The following is a 20,989-nucleotide window of genomic DNA, read 5'->3' on the forward strand; positions in this document are numbered from 1 at the left end:
AGCCCCATGGGAGTTGGACGAGATGACCTTTAAGGGTCCCCTTCCAACTCCAATGATTCTATCATTCCCCCCTCTCCTGTTTATTCACTATATTTTAAGGGTCACATGAGTGACATGGTCTAGAGTGGTCATAGGGATGAGTTGATGGTTGGACTAGATGATCTTAGTGGTCCCTTTCAACCCAAAACGTTCTATGAGTCTGATTCTTTCCAGCCTTAATGGTTCTATGATTCTTTATTGGATCTGGAGATCTGCTCCATTTCAGACCCTTGCCCGAAACGAACAGTATTGTGGCTCCTGGAATGGAGAAGAGCAATGTGCAGAGGGGCTGCACTGAGCCAGTCAAGGGCAGCAGAGCCAGAACTAATAAACTTCAGGGGCACAAAGCTGCCTCCAACAAGAACACTTTCATTTTTACATTGTTCAATGTATCTCAGTCCCAAACTACCCTGGATGACAAAAGATATTGTTATATAGCCTCGATGTGAGTTATATCATTAACATTATACAAAAATACAAATTATTATTGTAAAATAAAAAAGATTAGGAAATCAGACAGCGCTCAGGATTCAGAAAAGATCACAGAATTTCCCTGTGGCTTTTGTACTATGGGTTTCCTCTAATTCAGATTGACATCACTGTCTGCCACTAACATCAGAAGTAAACTCCTTGTATAACTACTCGTTCTGTTTTCAGATTGATTCTCAGCTCTGCGCCACTCACAGAGACTGGCACATTAGCTGATAAAGCAACTGACAAACGCCCGTACATTTTGATATCATGCAAGATAGCTGCCTGCTCAGGACCTGCCAGAGAAATATCTGATGTGTGATCAGTAGGGAAATTTGGCGCCATTACTGCTTGCTTAACAATTCTCTCTTGAGGATCCCAAAGGAAGGGGACTGCTTCTCCATCACAAAGGATCCTCTCACTAGGCTCAAAGCCTGTGTAAAGCACCATGTCAGCATCTCATTCGGGAACAGCTGCTGCTCACAGCTCATGGAATCCTTCTGTCTAGCTGTCTTGTGGTAGACACTTCACTGCCGGCTGCGTGAGCCACAACAGAGCGCGTCACTGCTTCTCATACATGAGAGGCTCAGAATTATGAAGGGATCCAGGAGGAGAAAGGAAGAAAAGAAAGCAGAAAGGGGGAGGCACTGGCTTAGAAAAGGAGTGACAGGAATGCACATGAGAGAGAGGAGGGAATAGGAGGAACATGCAGGGAACGGTGAGAAGGACAGAGACCTGTGTTCCTCCTGAAATGGCTGCCAGTTGCTCTCCCTTTCTTATGAAGAAGGGAGTGAAGAGCTGGGGACTAGCAACAAATGACAGACATTAGCTAAACATGGTGGGAAGAATCCCGCCCTTACCCAGGATCAAGATTTATTTCATTCACCCACTGGCAAACTGTGATGTGAGGTGAGATGTATCCCCATGACTTAACATTAAAACTTGAGCATCACTTTTAGGCAGGTACATGTACACCACAGTAAACCCAGAACCATAGAATCACCTAAGTTGAAAAAGACCTCTACAATCATCTAGTCCAACTGTCCACCTGCCACCAATATTCCCCACTAAAGGGCATCGCCTTTGAGACACAAAGAGAATCGACCCTTTGGGGGGAAATAAAAGTGCAGAGAGTCTTGGGGGAAGCTTGTGGGTTTTACCTGTGGTAAGGCTTGAACAACTGTATCCAGCAGTGCTCGCATTCCTGTGGCCATCTTCAACAGCTTCAGGACTGTCACAAGAAACACATGAGAAGTGTCACTCAAACTCAGCTCAGAAGGTTCATCCTCTTGCATACCCTACTAATGGCAGTAGAACAACACAGAAGCCTTGATTCCCTTTGCCCTTGAAAAACTAAAATGTACTCCTTGTCCCCACATTCCCACATCTTCGCAATTTACATTCCCAGTTCCTTCTCCTTCAGTCTATCTACTCCTTCCTAAATACACTATTTCTGCCACCCATGCCTATCAGGCTTCTGCTTTACCCAGACACATTCTGGCCAAGATTCCTCTTTCCCCAAGCAATGTGTATCACAATTACTCCTTTTCATTCTCTGCTTCCAGGGCTGAGGAGAGCAGGAGTGTGTGCCTTGACAGCCACTGCTCAATGAGTCACTGCTCTGGGTCCCACCCCATGGCCATCTCCATCTCTGCCTTCTGCCCGTGCCTCTCTCACCGCGGGCGATGCGCAGCACTCTCATGATCCTGATGATAGTGGGGTTAATTGGGAGAGCCGCATTGATTTCAATCTCTTCCAGTGTAATGCCCATGACAGACAGCAGCACAATGGCCAGATCTAGCTGGTTCCACCTTAAGAAGAAAAATCAAAGAGAATATGGGAAGACAGAGGTTTTCCACTTCCCTGACAAATAAAGTGAATTGTTTTCACTTTAACCTAAACATTTCTTCACATATAAATCCAAGGCCCCACTCTGAGTCAGCCTGTATGGGCTTTTGCAGACAAACAGAGATTCACTTTGCACACAGCCTGAGCAGCCAGAGGCAAACCAGCCTGATCTGAAAGCATGGAGCTGTGTTACTATGGTGCTATGCTTTGACTAATGGGCTCAGCTTTTTATGGCCTCACTACTTCGTATCAGCTTCATTATATACGTTCTGCTTCAGCATGTTCCCAGTTTGCCTCAAGGGCAGGAAAAAACTGGCTGTTTCTGAGCCCACCTACTTTGCTTTCCAGCCTAACTAGCAGATGCCAAGAAAAAGGCAGTTCTTGGACAAACCTTATTATTGTCCAGGCATTGCAGCTCTGCTGTGCAGACCTAGGAGATAGTTGGGACTGCTACTATATTCCAGATAGGGATTCATCCTCGAAGTCTCCTCCCACTGCCCAGCTGTCCCACAGAAATGTTTTACACAACTCTTTGCTCACCTGTCCTTGAAGAATCGACGCAGACCAAAGGCCACCAGCTTGAGAACTGCCTCCAACACAAACACAGTGGTGAACAGGTAGTTACAGTATTTAAGAGCGGTCTCCAGGGACTGCCAGCAGAAAGAAAGGGTGGAAGAATTGAGGCAAGAGCAACAACAACTTCATAACCTGCAGGGTCTCTCTCGAGTGCCAGGGATTCGTTACGAGATGGGGAAGATGCCCCATACTCCCTATACTTGAACATGGAGGCCTCCTACTGAAGGCAACCATCAGAAAGGCCCTCTACCCCATGTTGTTCTGGGGATCAGTTATTGCTCCTTTCTCCTATACTTCTCAGCATAATGGAAAGAAGGCGGCTACTGCAAGGAGATTCCACTGAGGTTTCATCAGCCTCCTCTTCAGCCAATAGTCCACGTCATCTGGATGCCACCATATTAATGGCATTGGCCTAGCTATGGACAAGGAGTGAGGCAGGAAGGTTGTTGCTTCAGTCATGTATAAATGCCATCTCTGATGGGGGGAAACTCCTGTGTGCCTTGGTCCGGGACAGGCACTTGTCATCTCTCAGCTATGGGCTTCTGGTTCTTCACTGTGCTGTCCCTTCTCCACTAGCAGGGACCAGTGTGACCAATGGGCAGCACTGGTGGCATCTCATACTGGAATGGATCAAAGCAGTTTTACAGGATCTATTAGCAGAGCCTGACTGTTTTACAGGGGAAGGAGCTGAGGAGTAAGAAAGTCCTGTGACTTGTTCTGAACTGAGCACAGGACTGACACAAGGGTGGCAACAAATAAGGGCTGAGAGTTTCTGCAGAGTAAAACTGGGCACCACCAGAAGCAAGACAAAAGGTGGGCAAGAAACAGAGGAACTAGGCAGCATATCTGAGTGTTAACAGACATTCAGTTCCTGACTTACCTTGGACAGCACCTGCTCAGGTACTAGAAGTGTCATCTAAACTACGAGTCTCCTCAAAAGAAAACTGAAATGCCATTGGGCAAATATCATAATGAATGCTTTGTCTACATATAGAGGCAAAAGATGTCTTTGATGTATGCAGCATACTTTTTTCTAAATTTTATCAGAAGCATCTAGAGCTTTGCCAACAACACTGACAGCTACCTGTTCTTCTCCAGCCTAATTAAAAAAACTCCTTTAGCTCACAAAGTCCTTTGCTGGGAATCACTCCCTGCAGCTGAGAGGCTCTTTTCAGTGTTTTACCCCTTCAGTGCCTCTTACAGGAAAGAGGTGGTTGAGTGACACAACCAGCCAATCCAGTCCTCACATCTCAGATCATATGGCAGGAGAACTGGAATGACATTTTGAAATCTGATGCAAAGCCTGAAGCTCCCAGGGCACTGCTGCTTCCACCACACCTCTTGTTAGGGTCCAGAGAAACATATCAAATAGACTGGTCAGCTAAATTTGGGTGACCCACTTATCTCATTAATAATGTAAAGCACAGAGACCTAATTATACAAAGCTTTCCAGGGGCCCTACTCTTGCTTATATACCTAATCTCTCTTCATTTCAGGCGATTACAGATATCTAAGTAGGGGCTGCCTTTCTAAGCACATACCAAACTCCTCACATAACTCTGCCTACTACATTAACTCTTGCAGCACTTTGACAGTACTTTTAGAGACACAAGCATCCTACCTCTTCTGGTAGACAGTGAGCATTAGAAAGCTGTAGCAAAAGAGTGTAATTACTCTCCACGATCTCACTCACCACAGGTTGGTTGTAGTGCTCCAAGGACATGGTGACCACGTTGAGGCAGATGATGAAAGTGATGAAGATGTCCAGATAGTGGCTCGTGCAGACCGAATGGATAAGGAGGCGTATGGGGCAGTAGGTAGCATAGTACGGCAAACGCTGCGCCTCTTCAGTGGAAAGAGGGAGATGGGGAGAGTTAGGAGGAAATTGGAAGAAAGAGAGGGATGGGTAAGAAACACTGAGGAGGAAGCAGGCATAAAAGTGGTGATAAGTGTTAAAGACAAGGGAATGAAGGCAGGAGAGAGAAAGGACTGAAAAGCATAGGTAAAAGATAGAGGGCATAGAAGAAAAATGAAACGCAAAAAAGAGAAAAGTAGAAGTGGGGAGAAAAATAAGTAGAATAAAGAAAAGAAAATGAATGCTTAAAATCTGTCAGTCTATGTTTGTGGGAATGGTGCTAAATCAGCATTTCATGCCTCAACAAATTAAGATCATAAATGATAAAAGGGAGCAGATGGTTCCAGGAGAGGCCCCAGGGTGTCACAAGAGAGAGGTAAAACTGGAGCAGAGGAAGGGAAAGCATGCCCATTGGCTGTGAATGGAAGAAAACCATCAGTCTGGGGTAGTAGGGAAGATATCTAGGGGCAAGTATGCTTTTGCAATTTTTGTTTAAAAGTAATACAAAAGAGGACAGATACACCAGGAAGAGGGCTTACTTCACTCTAGAGGGCCTGGGACCCCAAGAAGTGACACTGCAACACTAATGGAAAGAAAAAAACACAAGGGTCTTCCTCTTTTTTTTCCTCTCTCTTTTCTTGAAATTTTGGTTTAAATACAAAGGATAGCTTGTCTGGGTCTTCTCCCTAATACTAGTTGAGGTTCCAGGAGACCCAGGATGTCTACTGAACTGTGTATGTCCTGGGCTGACAGTGCCTGCCAGCATGTACACAGGTATTTCCCCTTATTTCCCCAGGGGCTGGATGCTAAAACCTCACGGTTTCCCTGGCACCATAGCTTCCCAACAGACTTCATCAGCCACCCCCTCTTCCCCAGACCACTGGTGTGGTGCATAGCGGGGTGGCAGTGACGCAGGGAGGAAGGCTCAGAGCACGGCCACAAGCGAAGCATTTTAGAGACCGGCCCATCAAGAAAGAAAAAGAAGAGGAGAAGGTTTTTCTCAGAAAACCTTGGCCTACGAACCAACCAAACACTTAGGCTGTGCCTTACTCCTTCGCTTCTTCTCCAGGCGCCTCAGGCGCTTCTCCTCTCGCCGGCGGGCCTCCTCAGCCTCCTGGTGCTGTCGGCACTTATGGAAGTTCTCCACTACTACCCCCACAAACATGTTGAGCACGAAGAAGCTGACGATGAGGAGGAAGGAGATGAAGTAGAGGAGCATCCAGGGGTTGTTGTTGGTCACCGGCTGGAGGAGAACAGAAAGGCTATGATCAGATGGGTCCTGGTACGGAAATGATGGGGATGGGTACCGCCATGATGACTGGCTGCTGAGGAGGTGGGGTGGGATTATGAAAATGAGAAGAGTGGGATGGGAAGAGCTAGAACTATGGACAGTAGTGCATCTTGTGCAGAGTTCCAGAGGTAAACAGAGCATCAAACCCATGGTTCAGGCTTGTGGCTGTGGCAGGTGCCTATACCAGCCCTATCAAGGTCATAGCCTTAGCAATGGAGGAGTGGTGTTATAGCAGGCAGCAGCCCAACAGTCTCCTCTTATGGGGTATTAACGCAACCATCTGTGGGCCAGAAGGGAGCCAGCATGTTCAGAAACACATATGGCATTGTTGTTCTGTTGTTATAAAGACCTGCCATGTGATCCAGACTGGTTAGAAGGGTGAGAATTACTACAGACACTCATTACATGGTCATAGAATCATTAAGGTTGGAAAGATCATCTAGTCTAACCATCAGCCCATGTCACTCAGTGCTACATCCAAACGGTTCTGGAACACCTCCAGGGACAGTGACTCCACCACCTCCCCAGGCAGCCTGTGCCACTACAGCACCGCTCTTTCTGAAAAGAAATTTTTCCTGATATCCAACTTGAGGCCATTATGGTCACAGCTGTGCTTCACTGCATGGACTTCGCACAGCCTGGATCCCTTGCAATGGGATGAGCGAAGGATTGAGAAGGGCCCTGGAAGGAGAACCTGGCTAGAGGGAGGTGTCCAAAGCAGGGTGTTAGAGTACACTCTCACCTTACTAGCTGCAGGAAGGGAAAAAGGTCTTTTTGCAAGGATGTATTCATACCTGCTGGTCAACAGCCACAGCATCTAGTCCATTATACATAATGTTGACCCAGCCATCCTTGGAAGCCAGAACAAAGAGAGACATCAGTGCCTGCAACAAGAAAGCAAAGCAGATGTGGAGCAGGTGCATCTGCAGACTGGGAAAAATAAGTGAGTTTTTACGCTCTAACACACACAGTGCTGAAATACTCTTTCTGCCCGTATCTCTGCACACATCAAAACCTGCTTCTTTCCGTGTGGAAGAGGGGGGCGGCGGGGGACAGGAAGCCAGATCCACCAGAGTAGAGAGGTCATGAAGAACATCTGCTTCACAGCATGAGCTAAACAAGAAAATCAAGCTCTCTGCTGCCACCCTTTTCTTTCCCCACTACCTGTACACATCATCCTGTTACTAAACCACTAGCAACAGCCTCTACATGGATACACATACCAAATAATTGCTTTTCCTAGTTCTAGGATCAGACTTTTCAGGCACTTGGAGAGGTACATATAGGAGGAGAGCTGAGTTCCCATCAGAGATGTGAGCTGCAGGCACACTCACCTGTCCCAGGTTGTCAAAGTTGTACTTGTGGTGCACCCACTTGTAGTTGGCGGCCACGCAGTCAGACCGGTTGGTGATGTTCCTGATGTCAACCCCTAGGCAGTGGTAGAACTTGCCCTTGAAGAGCTGTGGAAGGGGAGCAACTCCATCAGCCCTTTTCCCCCCAGGACCCACCATGCTCCCTGGGCTGTGCAGAAGCTCCCAAGGAAGTATGTGGGCTGCAGGGTTGCCTCCAGGACAGGTATGGGGGAACACCAGTGCATTATACAGCACTGGTTGATGCACTGGTAAGGAGACAGGGCCAATCCTGTAAATTCACATCTGGCTTTTCATCCTCTTGTACTGCTTCAGGCCAGAAGTGACTGTAAGTCCCTGCTATCTGACAGCTGTCAGGTCAGTATTTTGGGGGCCCAATTGAAGCCATTAGCCCAATAATCTTCTACTCAGCCACTAAGAGCAATCACCCCTCCCTGCCTCCCAGTTACCAAGAAAGCTGATGGGAAAAAAAATCATCTGTGGGTAAAGAACCAGAAAATATGTCCCCTGCTTCTCAGATACTATTTTTTTCCACAAAGCTGCACTGCTGTATCTCTCTGCCCAGGGCTCCCTTCCCCATATGGAAGGTACTGGATTGTGCATTTGTACAGATGCATAAGAGCAGACTAAGTATAGTGCATTCCCTGAGATGGAAGTAACGCCCACGCCCTCGCTCCTCTCTCCGAAAATAAAGAGAATTAAATAAAAAAATAAAAGGAGGATGTGGGTGGACTTAGGGTTGATAGCAAGGGGGAGGAACAGAGCTGGCTGGAGGCAGGGTTCGTGCAAGCAGGAATGGAGCTGCTTGCCCTTGCTGTGTGTCATGGATGTGCCCAGTGAGCCAGCCCTGGGCTCTCCCTGTAACACTGACCCAAACCCTGACCTGATCCTGTCATGCATGCACAAGCATTAACTCCTGTCTTGCACATTCAGCAATGTTTGTGCTTGTTGAAGAGCTGGATGCACTTGCCAAAGGCCATGGGGACACTTCAGAGGGAGACAGCTCATGGGGCTGAGCAGCTGCAAAAGTTTCCCAGCTTGCCTGCTACTCCTGCTTTGCTCAGTTCCTTGTGCCTGTTGTAGCTGGGGGTACAGGCGCCCATGGTAGGTGTGAGAGTGCCAGGGCTGTCTGAGGGCAATAGGAACCCTACCTGTACACCCAGGATGCCAAAGATGATGAAGAAAGCGCAGCAGATGAGGACAATGTTTCCTATGGGCTTGAGGGAAGAAATGAGTGTTTCCACCACCAGCTTGAGGCCAGGGGCTCGGCTGATGACTCTGAAAGGGAAGGAAAGGGAGGGGTGACAGACAGAGCAGGGGTGTTTGGCCACAGATAAGCATTTTCAGCAGCAGAGGGCCCCTGCTCTCCCTGTGCAGTGGCCTGTCATGGGGAAACGCTCCTACCAGGACCCCAAATCCTCTTTTATCCCATGAGTTGGATGTCTGATGAAATATCTCCATGGTCAGAGCCATACGACTAAGGTTTGTGCATTGTCAAAGACCACCCTTTGATCATTACAGTGGGGTCTGACTCCAGGACTCTTCCTGGGGGGACCAGTAAGAAGGAGGAACAGAACAGAACATGGTGGGACTCTGACCGGAAGTGGCCGTAAGGTGCGCAGCAGCCGGAGGACCCGCAGCACCCCTAGGATTTTGGCACCACCAGCAGAAGCCACTGAGACCACAATGTCGATGAGAGACACGAAGACCAAGAAGCCATCCAGGACGTTCCAGCTGCTGCGGAGATAAGCCTGATCCCCAAAATACAGGCCTAGAGAGACCACCTGCAAGAGAAGGAAGAGGATGGGGTCTAAATTACTCCTCCATGTTGCTTGATAGCGGGCATCCACAGAAGATGGGTAGATTGGTGAATGGTTATCACCTCCATGCTCATAATGGAACAGCAAGGACTCATTCTTAATCCTATAATCAGTCTCATTGCTTTTTCCTTTTGAATGGAAGGTTATGAAGGAAAATGTCTTTATCCAAAGTGGTGGCACCTAACACTAGAAAAAACAAGGCCAAGCTCTGGAGTAGCATTTCACTACGATTGCCATGGTGTTTTCTCACCTCTTCTCTGAATCCCTGAGCAAAAGAACTCTGTAGGGGATGTTCCAATATCACATACCTCCCAGTCCAGAGATCAGTTTTGTTTTGAGAGATAGAACCAGAACTAAAACCCATACTCTGGCTCCTAAAACACTCTAAAAGTCATGGCAGTAGTGTAGGAATGAATTTTAGGGAGTTTTGCCTCAGGCTTCTAGTTTTGAGACTTACTTTCTCCAGTATTTAGTCTCTTTCCTCAACACAAGAGGATTAACCAGATTTCTCTATTGTTGCAGTGACACCTATTGAATAATCATCTCAGCTAATGGCAATTCATTAATATCATTGTAATTACTCCCTCTCTTGCTCCAGGAGGAAGGGAATGGACTTTTGACATTATTACAAAATCCATAGCCAGAGACTAGCTATTCCTCCCAGACACCTAGATCCCTTTGGTTTTAAAGCTCAGGATAAGCATCTCCTCCACGCACAACCAGACAGGACTTAACTCCCCTTTACCAAAGCAGGAAGAAGGACTGGGACACTGAAAAAAATGGAGAGATTTTGGAAGATTGCCAAGCAAGCATGAGCCATGCTATTCCTGACACCGGGGAAAGGCTCTGAGCCATTCATTTCCATTAACTTACCTTCAGTGTCATCTCAGCTACAAAAATTGCTGTGAAAATGTAGTTGGACACAGTGAGAAAGATTCTCTCCTAGAAAAAAAAAAAAAACAAGAGAGAGAGAGAAAGAGAGAAAGAGAGAGAATGGTCTTAAATGTATCTTGACTTCTTTACTCCATGAGGCTCCTGTGGTGCACTTGCTATCTTTTTCTTTCCTGTGAAGTGTCTGAAGGTTGGAAGAATAAAAGAAGCGCTTCTGGCAAAGGTCAGCACTGACAGCTTTGGGCTTACAAGCCTCAGCTCTACCCCATGCCACAGCTGGCACAGGATCCCATACAGCTCTTGTGGATGGGATTTGTAATGCAATCTACAAATGTAGGTGCTCGCTGCCTCACTCTGCCAGTGCTGCTCAGTCCTGATCTACTGCGCTGCCCTGGGACTCCTTCCCAAAGGGCTACTGAGCACTGACTGACTGCTGAAGGGTGTGTAAGTGCCAGAGAGGTGAGGGGTCAGCTAAGGAAGAGATGCAAAAAAAGTCACTTGTCAGCTCCGTTTTGACATGCCAGTCTGAGCCATCTCCAAGACAGCTCAAAAGCAGCATATGTGATGACATACTGCACTTCTTTTATTTCCCAATCCCTGACCCTTTGGCAAACCATCTCTTAACCGTGGGGTCCCAAAGGACTGCCTCACCCCCCAAAAGGGAGCAAACTAGAATTACTCTATTATAAAGAAGATTGACACATTATAATACCCTGCAGAAGAAGCACATATGATGTGAATCACTAATGCATGGACATTTGAATAGATGATCTGGAGTTATGTTTAATGCTAAGTTATGTCCAAAGGTCATTATGGTACCAGGAGTGCCTATATACCTCTGGCAGACACTGTGTTAAAAGGTAGATGGGAGGGAACAGTGCTCACCGTGCTTCTGTGTTCAATCTGCGGTCTCTCAAGTGCAATGGTGATGCAATTCAGGAAGATGAAGGCCAACACAACGTAGTCAAAGAGCTTGTGAGCAATGATGGTTTGGCAGAGGAGGCGAAACCTGCAAAAGAGTTCCAGTAGGTACCTGTACCTTGGGCAGAGGGAGGTTAGAAGCTAGGAGCACAGAAAATTGAGTGGTCTGTTTGAAAATTAGTTGTGATATAGCAAACCCTTACAGATTCACACTAGGGCAATGAGGCCATGTCTTGAAAGCTGAAGAGGGGCAGGTAACTTGGCTGCAATGGAGAACACAACTCTGCCTGCTCTGAAAGACACAGTGCTCAGATGCCACATGGAGCAAAGAGCTCTCCTCCATGGGCTGCAACAAAATCCCCTGCTCCTCAAAAGGTGATGGCACACTGGTGAGAATGCTGCTGGCTGCAGTATGTGGGCATTTTCTCCTGGTGGGAAGACCCTCTAGTGGGATGAATATATCCCTAAGTATGTGTGGGTTTTTTTTTTGTTTTTAGTACATGTGTTTGTTGGTTGTTGCTGTTGTTTTCTTATTTTCCAGCAAAAAGATTTCTAACATTGTCCTAAAAGGTGTGATATGCTGATTAGTTGGCAGTGGTACTGAAAATGGAATGGAGAGGCTGTTCTGGTACCAGGGGAGAAAATCTCAGTGTTATGGAGTCATTAATAATATATTCCTTCTCCTTTTTGGTTTAATGTCAGTATTCCCTGCCTCACTTTGCTATAAATATTTATGATTACACAAAAATAAAATGGAATGCTCCAAAGGGAAGGAAAAGCACAATAGGCATTTAGGATTCTCGTCCTCCCTCTCATCTTCAGAATCAAGGAAGATAAATGCTGTTGAACTGAAGAAGGAGAGACAAGGGAGAAGAAATATATTCCCAGATGCTGAGTTCAAAGTTACAATCTAACGTCCAGCTCAGGGAAAGCAAATGGCACAGCAACAGAATCTGTCCCATCTTCTCAATCGCTTTATGGAAAAAACTGCACAAACCTGTTTTGTGGAGAGAAGAGATATATGGACCAGTCTTCCCGTAACTCACACCAGTCTGGCTTATACACTTCCATCATCTTCCGGATGCGAAAACATAGGCTCTGGAGGGATGCAGAAGAAGCAAGTGTCACTGGCTGACTTCTCATTGCCTAACAAAGGCTCTCTCACTTTCCCATGTGATCCCCAAGTACCACTATCAGGTGTTCCTCCCCAGGTGCACTACCTGCCTTTCTCTAGCACCTGGATGGGAGAATGGACCCAAAGGACAACAAGCCACTAAAGCGGAGGTAGGTACTTCTTTCCCAGGTTCTGTTCACCTCTCACTTTCAGAATTCCTCCTCGCATCATAAAAAAAACCTGCTGGTCTTCCATCTACAGATGGATGTTGCCCATAATAGGGACACTGGCTCTATTACATGGGTATGATGTTTCCTCAATACCTCAGCTGAATGAGAGGCAGGGACAGAACGCTCTTCTGCTGGCACTTGGTCTCAGAGCTGATTTAACTTCATACATACTGTCTGTCTGTTCCAATTTCTATTGACTCTCCCCTCCATTTCTTCCACCCTTCGATCTGCTCACAGATTGGGTGTGGTGGTCTCCCAGGATGGCACAGAAAAACACACTTGCCTTTACTCTTATGCAACTGTTTTCAAAGCAAAGCTCTTCCTTCTAACAAAGCCTGATCTTTCCTAACCTGTGACAATCACTGGCTGCACTGCTCTGAAATAACAGCCCTCAAATGCCTATGCATGTGCCTCATCTCTACTCTCTTTCTACCATCTATCTGCACAACTGCCTTGTGGGCAGCCTGACAGTGTGGTGTGGGCTTGCCTAGACCCACCTACATTCAGTGACATCCTCCATCTGTACTTACAGCACTTCTGCAAGCTCTCCCATCCATACGGCAGGGAGACTAAAACTTGAGGACGGAACTGGGGTTTCCCACAGCACTGCACTGTAACCCCAGGTTCCTCGCACCAAGTACTCACATAGTCTATCTCTTCATCATCCTCTCCCCGTTCCTTGCGGTTGTTCATCTTCGGGAAGATCTCTTTCGCAATACTGGGCATTCTGCCATTGCAGTCTTGATGCTCACTGCCCCCCGATGTTGTCCCTGGCCTACAGGTCCCTCTGTGGCCAGATGGGATGGAAGCCAACTCTAGCAGGTCGCAGGAGCCTTTGTTGTCCAGAGAGAGAGTCCGGCGGTGGTGAAACACTCTCTCTGCTCCATCCGGCTCCCTGTCTCCTACCCTGTGCCTGTCCCCGGACAGGAGGGACTCGTGCTCGGCAGAGGGAGGTTTGTGCTTCAGGCTGTGTCCTCGGGCCAGGCTGTTCCAGCTGGAGCGACGGCTCCCCCAGGCCCCGCTGCGACCCCAGGCACCATAGTGGGAACTGCGAGAGCTGGACTGTAAGAGAGCGGGTTGGGACTCAGCTGGGGAGGGAAAGTGCTGCCTTGCTGCAGACATCAGATATCCCCCCAGGGGTCCTAAACCATGTGCACCCTTTTTTACCCCTCAAAGAAGATGCATAGTGGGAACGGAGCTATAATTGCTATAAATCTAACAACAAATTGATAATGAGCTAGCAGGGGTGTTGGCTGTGATCACTTTATAGTACCATCTGTGTGCAAGGCACTTAAAGGGAAGGTAAATAATAAAGCCAAAGGCCAGATGCCTGATGTTGTTACTTATATCAGCACAGAGCAAGAATAAAGATTTCAAAAAATCTGATTGGCAGCATTTTACGCAGCCCTAGGGTAAAGAATAACACAAGGTACAGGGAGATGGATAATCTGACACAACACCTTTGAGCACAGTCTTCATAAAAAGAAGAAATGAGAGAAACAGGCTTGTTGGTTACAGTCTAGTTCAACAACATCAGCAAGTTATCACATAGTACGTGGCTGTCAGCTCTCCCTGTTTAGAAATAACAGGGGCATGAATGCTTCTAGTATCAATGCACCCCCTTCAAAACCTATGTGTGGTAGTGTGTAGAGGTCACAGAAGCCTATGTTACAAGGTGGACAGGTTTGAGATGTGTTGATTGGACAGCTAGCAGTGTTTGGAGAAGCACTGGGGAACAGCAGGACCTGATATGCTCCAAGCCAAGATTTCTCTACTCATTGTAACAAAAGCTTCCAGAAAATGTATCCGTTATGGGACTCTGAAGTTCTGGCAGCACCTAGACCTTCCTATGCTCTCAGCTCACTCAGGGCATGACTTTTTGTACTGGGTGAGAGGACAAAATACAGAATCACAGAATCATAGAATTATGGAATCCTTATAATTGGAACGGACATTTAAAGGTCATCTAGACCAACTATCTTGCGATGAACAGGGACATCCACAGCTAGATCAGGTTACCTATAGCCTGGTTAGCCTAGCCTTGAAAGTCTCCAGAGGCAGGGCATCCACCATGTCTCTGGGCAACGTGTTCCAGTGCCTCACCACCTCCACTGTAAAAGACTTTTTCCTTATATCTAACCTAAATCTCCTGCATTTTAGTTTGAAACCATTTTGCCTTGTCCTATCACAACAAACCCTGTGAAAGAGTCTGTTCCCTTCTTTCCTATAGCTCTCCTTTAGATACATCCACAGCTAGATCAGGTTGCCCAGAGCCTGGTCTCCCTAAAAGAAAAGCTCTGTGCCCATGGTGTTCCCCCTCTCTCACCAGAAGAATATAAAAGCTGTAACCTACAATCAATGGAATGTGTAACTTGCAATATCTTGGAATATTGTATAACTTACAAATATAGGTCAATAAGGTCAATAGATCACTCAGAGGCTGGTGAAGCAGTGGCACAGGCTGCCCAGAGAAGATGTAGAAGCCTCATCCCTGGAGGTGTTCAAGGCCAGATTGGATGGGTTCCTGGGCAGTCTAATCTAGTGGTTGGCAACCCTGCCCATGGCAAGGGAGTTGGAACTAGATGATCTTTGAGGTCCTTTCCAACCCAAGCCAGTCTATGATTGACTGATTGATCTAATCTGGAAATACAGATGAATTATGTGAACTGGCTTCCTATGGGCAGGCAATGTGGTTGTGTTACAAGCCTATAGGAACAATGCAATTCTCCATAGTAATCCAACAGATGATGAGAGAAAGGCCCTTGCACTTCAAAAGAAGGGTATGACAGATGTTCCTACTCACTCACTCACCAAGGATCGCTGATCATAGGTCATTCTCCCCAGGGACATCACACTGCTCTTCCGGGAGCCAACAGCAACACGGATCTGGTCAGGCTGCAGGGAATTGCGTGAAGAGTTGGAGACTCCCCCAGCAGCCACAGGGGCATTGGAAGAGGGCAAGGATGGGTCCAAGTGGCCATTTGGTGTCACCGAAATTGCACAAAGCTTGGGATCTGGGTGGAAAGACGGAAAAAGAGAGAAAAAAGAGAAAAGAAGGAGGTTGGTTCCTCACCACCCAGTGACTGTTTCAACATCCAAACTGTTAAGCATGTTAGCAGCTAACAGCATGTTAGCTGTTTAGCATCAGTCAGCATTAATTCCTTTCGATTTAGGGTGCTATGGCAAAAGTAGTGCAATCTAGCAAGACTTTGAAATGTTCTTTTCAGTCTCCAAAACTGGCGGTGGCTCTCCTTGAAACTAGATGGTTGAGCAGAGTGCTGGTCAGGAAGAAAGGCAGAACAGAACAACCTGTCCTACACTGGGCCTCTTCAAATGACTGATCATTGACCCCGAAGATTCAGGGCACATCTGAGGGCTGTGTTAGCTGCTGTGAAAAACCACTGACATTTGTCAAGATGGACAGAGAGGATGGGATGCTGGCTTTTAACACCTGAAGGGAGTGCAGCAATCATTTTTGTTTGACCTATTGCATAATGAAGGTCACATACCATTGCCTGCACTCAGTGTCACTGTTGCGAGTACACCAACAGACTCCGCAGCCTTTCTTCTTTCTGCCCTTCAAGGGTTTTGGCTGCCTACACTCAAGATAAGCCCTGGCACAGTGTAGCTATACAACCCAGGATCACACTGCTATGAAAAAAGCTAAGTTGTGAGAATAGGCTGTGACAAGCCAAGCCTGGAGCCTCTGCTCCTCACCAAAGAAGATGCATTCAAGCTCAGACCCATGCCTATGATCCTTGCCTGGGTTATGCTGTGAATATGCTTCTGCCTGTCCTTACACCTTATGGATCCTGACCTTGTCTTGCTGATTGAGCTTGCTGGCTCCCTGTGGACTTGCATGGCAGACTGAACCACTGTTAGACCCTGGCTACCATCAGCAAACCTGCTCTGCTCACGTGTGCAAGTCCTACACCTTTGCTGGTGTGGTCCCTGTCCTGCCAGGTTGGATGCTTCCCGCAGCTCCCGACTCACCATTCATAATCCTGCTGCTCCCTGCCACCAAGTCCTGCCTGAAGTATAACACCTTTTGCAGAAAGACTTGCAGTCTTCGAGGGGTGGAAACCTTACCCAGCAGTTTGTAGGCAGACTGTTCCAACAGTTAATTATCCTTCCTTAAAAATATGTGGCTTTTTGCAGTCTGAGTTTGTCTAGCTTCAGCTTCCAACCTTTACAATCTCATTATGCTTTTTTCTGCTCAATTAAAGAGCCATCTACCATCAAAAATCTCTCCTTATGGCCGGCATTTACAGAGTGTGTGATCAAGTTACTTCTCCAGTTTCCCTAAGCTTCATTAGCCTCACACTATGAGGCAGGACTTCCAGATTTGCCTGAGTCCTTTTTAATGTGTTGGTATCCCCTCTCCAAATGGGGCCTCAAGATTTGGACACGGTGTTCCTGAAATGGTGCCCCCAAAGCTGAGCAAGAGTGCCATCTTCTCATTCCTCTTTGCTGTTTTTTAGGCATTCAAAAACTCCTCCCTTTAGCTATCACTTTCCTCAGGATGCCAGTGAAGCTCCAACATTTCCACAGGTAACACCACAAACTAACATTAAGTTCAAAACGACAGTAAGTTCTGCATTGGAGGTGGGAGCCAATTTTCTGCCAAATCTGCTTTCAGACTTCCCACTAAGCAGCAATGGGATATGAGCAAATGAGATAGTTTGAGCTATCATACCTGAGCCTTCCTGGATCTCTTGGAACTGATCTAACTCCTCCATGTTTGACGAACTCTGATCTTCCTCTGAGTATGATCGGTTGGCATCACCCTGTAACACACAAATCAAGAAGGTGGGAACTCATAAACAGAAAAGGCCACTTTTTCTTGTATTTCCTTGTTGCCAATCTTCCTCGGCAGCCATGCATTATCATGACCACTGAGGAGTCCAGTGTGACCTCTGATGGCTGAGATACTGCATTCTTGCTTTAGGAGATGGAAAGGACTCACCTTAACTGGTGTAGCATGGGATGGAAATTGTGAATTTCCTTCTGGAGGGTTTGTCTCTTTCACTGCAAGGATTAATACTGTCATCTTTTTTTTTTTTTAAGAAGCCCACCCTGAACTTAAGAAGGAGAATGGCAGAGGTGTGATACTTTGGGAGTCCTTCATTCCAGTGCCTGCCAAGTGTTTAGAAGTTCACTTTTAAGCACCTGTCTTCCTTCTCTCCACAGGTGTAGCATCGTTGATGACTTACCTCAGCCTGAAACCCCTCCACGAGGATGGCCACCAGCAGATTGAAGAGCACGTAATTGCCAAATGTCATAAGAGCCACAAAGTAAAGGGATGCCCATGGTGAGGTGGAGGCCATGCCATTATAGAGCACAACATTCCAGTCTTCCTGGGTTAAAATCTGCAACCAGGAGCAGAAACAATGTAAATATGAAGGAAGAACACAGAGAGGATTCCCAAAAAGCACTCTGAAAGCATACACATTAGGCTTTTTAACTTGCCCATAATCACACAGCTACTGGCCATTGTTATTGTTCAGTACGGTGATACTGCCCCACTAATGCTAGCTGAGCGAAAAAAAACAAGAACCAATATGAGGGCAGCCATGTGCTGGGGTGACAGTGTTAAACACAGGAGTTGCCACAACAGAAGTGACCTTTGCAAGCTTCCTATAAGGAAGGAAGGAACGCCTCTGTCTGTTACCAAGTTACCATATACAATTGCTCTTCTTCCTTTGATGTCACATACTGAAGACTTCCGTGCCATCAGAAATGAATGAATAATCCACAAAGAGAAAAAAAAACTTAATGATCCTCACTTTGCTTTTTCTACCCATGAAGACCAAAGCGAGCTTACCTGGAAGACAGTGACAATGGCCCACAGCAGGGAGTCAAAATTTTTCCGATCAGGAACTGTATCTCCTGTATCCGTCCTCAGGCTGAACTTGCAACCAAAGATGTGCATTCCCAAGATACTGTTGGGACAGGAATAGGAATTGGTGCCAAAATTAAATATACCTGCCATCACAACAAATTTCTCAGAGTGGCACTCCATGGCAATTAATCATCATAGAATTATTTGAGATGGAAGGGACCCTTAAAGGCCATCTAGCCCAAGTCACCTGCAATGAGCAGGGACACCTACAGCTGATCAGGATGCTCAGAGTCCCTCCAGCCTGACCTTGGATGTCTCCAGGGATGGGGCATCCACCACCTCTCTGGGCAGCCTGTGCCAGTGCTTCACCAACATTATCGTAAAAATCTTTTTCCTCATATCCAATCTAAATCTCCCATCTTTTAGTTTGAAAGCAATTCCCCTCGTCCTATCCCAACAGACCATGCTGAAGAGTCTATCTCATTCTTTCTTCTAGGCCCTTCTTTCTTATGTAGCACACAGGTGCTAGAACAACACAGCCAGACCACTGGGACTTATCCATAAAGAAAAGGCTTTGTGTTGCAGCCCTATAGCTTATCGCAAAACCTCACTTCTCATCTGCACTGCCTCAGAGCCCACTTAATGCCTTCAGACCTGCTTTCTCCATCATTCTCATTTGCTCTCATTCGTCTTCGTCTCCCTACCAGTGAATCCATAAAGTGCACTGACAAATTTTCTTGGGTGCCTCCTGTGACCCCTCTGCCAATCAGCTTCCAGGTTGAGCTCTTCCTGCAGATACTACTGATTGACAAGAGACATCAGCTGTTCTGCCATGGGACATTATGTTCAGCACACGCATTTGGTGGCAGCATTTCTCCACCCCACCAGGACAAGTCTTCAGCTACTGAAACCAATTTAGGGGAGCAAGAGCCTCAACCTCCTTGAGCAAATGTCTGCCAATGTTGCCCAAGCCTAGAGCCATAGACAAGATGAGCCACGTGCTCACGCACTGATGTTCACGGCAAGATGAACCATGCAGTGCCTCCTCAAAACACTGCAAGGAAACTGCCTCCTCACCTGAAAATGAAGATGAAAAGCATGAGAAGCATGCAGAAGGTGGCTACGTTGTCCATAGTCTTCATCAGCACCACAAGCTGGCGGCGCAAGGCAGGCATGAAACGTACCAACTTCAGCACACGCAGGAGACGGAATGTCCTCAGCACTGAGAGGCCCCCATCCGACTGACCGATGATCTCCCAGATGCTATGGCCAAGAGAGGCCCAGGGAGCAAGAGAAACAAAATGAAGAAGTGAACAAACAGCAGAGAGAGAATAACAATTCTGATCCAAGTTATCACCTCTGCGTTGGTAGCATGTGTATACAGGTCAGAGGGAAAATTTTTTTGAACAAGACATAACTAGAAATACATAATAAAGGTTTGCACTTATGTGTAGAAAGTGTCATTTCTACTTTCACGAAGCACTACTTGTTGCAGGAATGAGGGAAGGATTTGAGCACTAAGACCCGGTGAGACAGGTCCTTCCACCACACATTAAACTTCTGTAGTACCCTTCATTTGTGCATTCTGAAAAATATTTTGCAACTAGTATTTGTTGTGGACTTGCAAGACAATCACGATGGCTTCCATCCAACAGAAAAGTGAGGGACAGAAGCACTCAGGGTTGTCAAAAGTATTGGGAAATGGCATCTCAGATTCTCAATCCTTTGCCTTATGTATCGGCTGCTAAATTCTTTCTGTAAAAGGCACATGAAAACCTGCAAACTTTGTGGTGTTCTCTATTATATGTATTTCAGTTGATACCCAAGACCCTTATCACCTGATGATGACGATGATACTGTCAAAGATGTTGTAGGGGTTGCGGAGGTAATCAAAGAGGCCAAAAGCAGCAAGTTTCAGGATCATTTCCAGGGCAAACATGCTTGTAAAGACAACGTTGCTGATCTCCAAGATGTTGGTCAGTTCCTCTGGCTGGGGAGAAGGGAAATTCAGAGTCAGAACTAAAAGAGCCCTGAAGCTGTGGGAAATAAAATGCCATCATTCCCAGGGGACAGGATCTGTAGTGAATTGTGAAGAACCACGGGTGAGAGAGAAGTGAGGCTGGACAGAGTCACCTTTCTGATCCAATTCCTTCCCGCATTTACTACCCTCATCACAGATTATGTCCCTAACAAATTCTTTTGCAGCAGTCAGGGAACTACGCAGCCATTCATGTGAACCAACTTCTACCACATCCTATTCTAAGCACTTCTCCCCTGGTTAAAGGCTGTGTTACTGTGTGCAAAGAACTTTATCATTTTTAAAATAGGGCAAAAGTGGCTGATCTGCAGTTGGCCTCTTCCATCAAAGCTTTCCGCATACCTGGCACAATTGTTTTCTTTGAACTTTCTGAAAACATCTGAATGTCAGAATACAGTTTCCCATTCTCCTCTAAACCTCACTGTCCCTTTTCCTTCCTCATTTTCTCTCCCCTATCCCCCCCACTAAATCCTTGATATGCATTAGTTTCCTGGTCTTGCTTCAATAATTACCGAAGTGAATATCAAACTGTATGAGTAACGTAACAGCCAGGGAAACAATGCTAACACCTACCTACAAGGGATAGGAACAGCAAGACAAAATGAAGAAAAGAGAGAGTGTAAGAGGAGAAAAACAGATGCACAAGGTGGAAATCTTCAGAGATGACACAAAATTACCGTGTT

General features: G+C 46.6%; 1 protein-coding gene across 5 annotated transcripts in view; it reads right to left on the reverse strand.

Annotated features, from left to right (window-relative positions):
* CACNA1I (calcium voltage-gated channel subunit alpha1 I) overlaps positions 1-20,989 on the reverse strand; it is a 158,445-nt gene that overhangs the window by 15,349 nt on the left and 122,107 nt on the right. For 4 of the 5 annotated variants that reach the window (XM_040669161.2, XM_040669160.2, XM_040669159.2 and 1 more), the window contains 19 exons: positions 20,107-20,258; positions 19,346-19,531; positions 18,251-18,368; positions 17,640-17,795; positions 17,123-17,213; positions 15,238-15,440; positions 13,072-13,488; positions 12,080-12,180; positions 11,047-11,170; positions 10,144-10,212; positions 9,051-9,234; positions 8,602-8,729; positions 7,415-7,540; positions 6,875-6,964; positions 5,813-6,032; positions 4,628-4,779; positions 2,899-3,008; positions 2,188-2,321; positions 1,671-1,741 (listed from right to left, as the gene is read on the reverse strand). In XM_040669161.2, coding sequence (XP_040525095.1) covers positions 1,671-1,741; positions 2,188-2,321; positions 2,899-3,008; positions 4,628-4,779; positions 5,813-6,032; positions 6,875-6,964; positions 7,415-7,540; positions 8,602-8,729; positions 9,051-9,234; positions 10,144-10,212; positions 11,047-11,170; positions 12,080-12,180; positions 13,072-13,488; positions 15,238-15,440; positions 17,123-17,213; positions 17,640-17,795; positions 18,251-18,368; positions 19,346-19,531; positions 20,107-20,258 — 2,832 coding nt within the window. The remainder of the gene's footprint in view (positions 1-1,670; positions 1,742-2,187; positions 2,322-2,898; positions 3,009-4,627; positions 4,780-5,812; positions 6,033-6,874; positions 6,965-7,414; positions 7,541-8,601; positions 8,730-9,050; positions 9,235-10,143; positions 10,213-11,046; positions 11,171-12,079; positions 12,181-13,071; positions 13,489-15,237; positions 15,441-17,122; positions 17,214-17,639; positions 17,796-18,250; positions 18,369-19,345; positions 19,532-20,106; positions 20,259-20,989) is intronic. The other variant, XM_046907892.1, reaches the window with a different exon arrangement.

Source organism: Gallus gallus, chromosome 1, assembly GCF_016699485.2.
Source record: "Gallus gallus isolate bGalGal1 chromosome 1, bGalGal1.mat.broiler.GRCg7b, whole genome shotgun sequence".
NCBI classification, from domain to species: domain Eukaryota; kingdom Metazoa; phylum Chordata; class Aves; order Galliformes; family Phasianidae; genus Gallus; species Gallus gallus.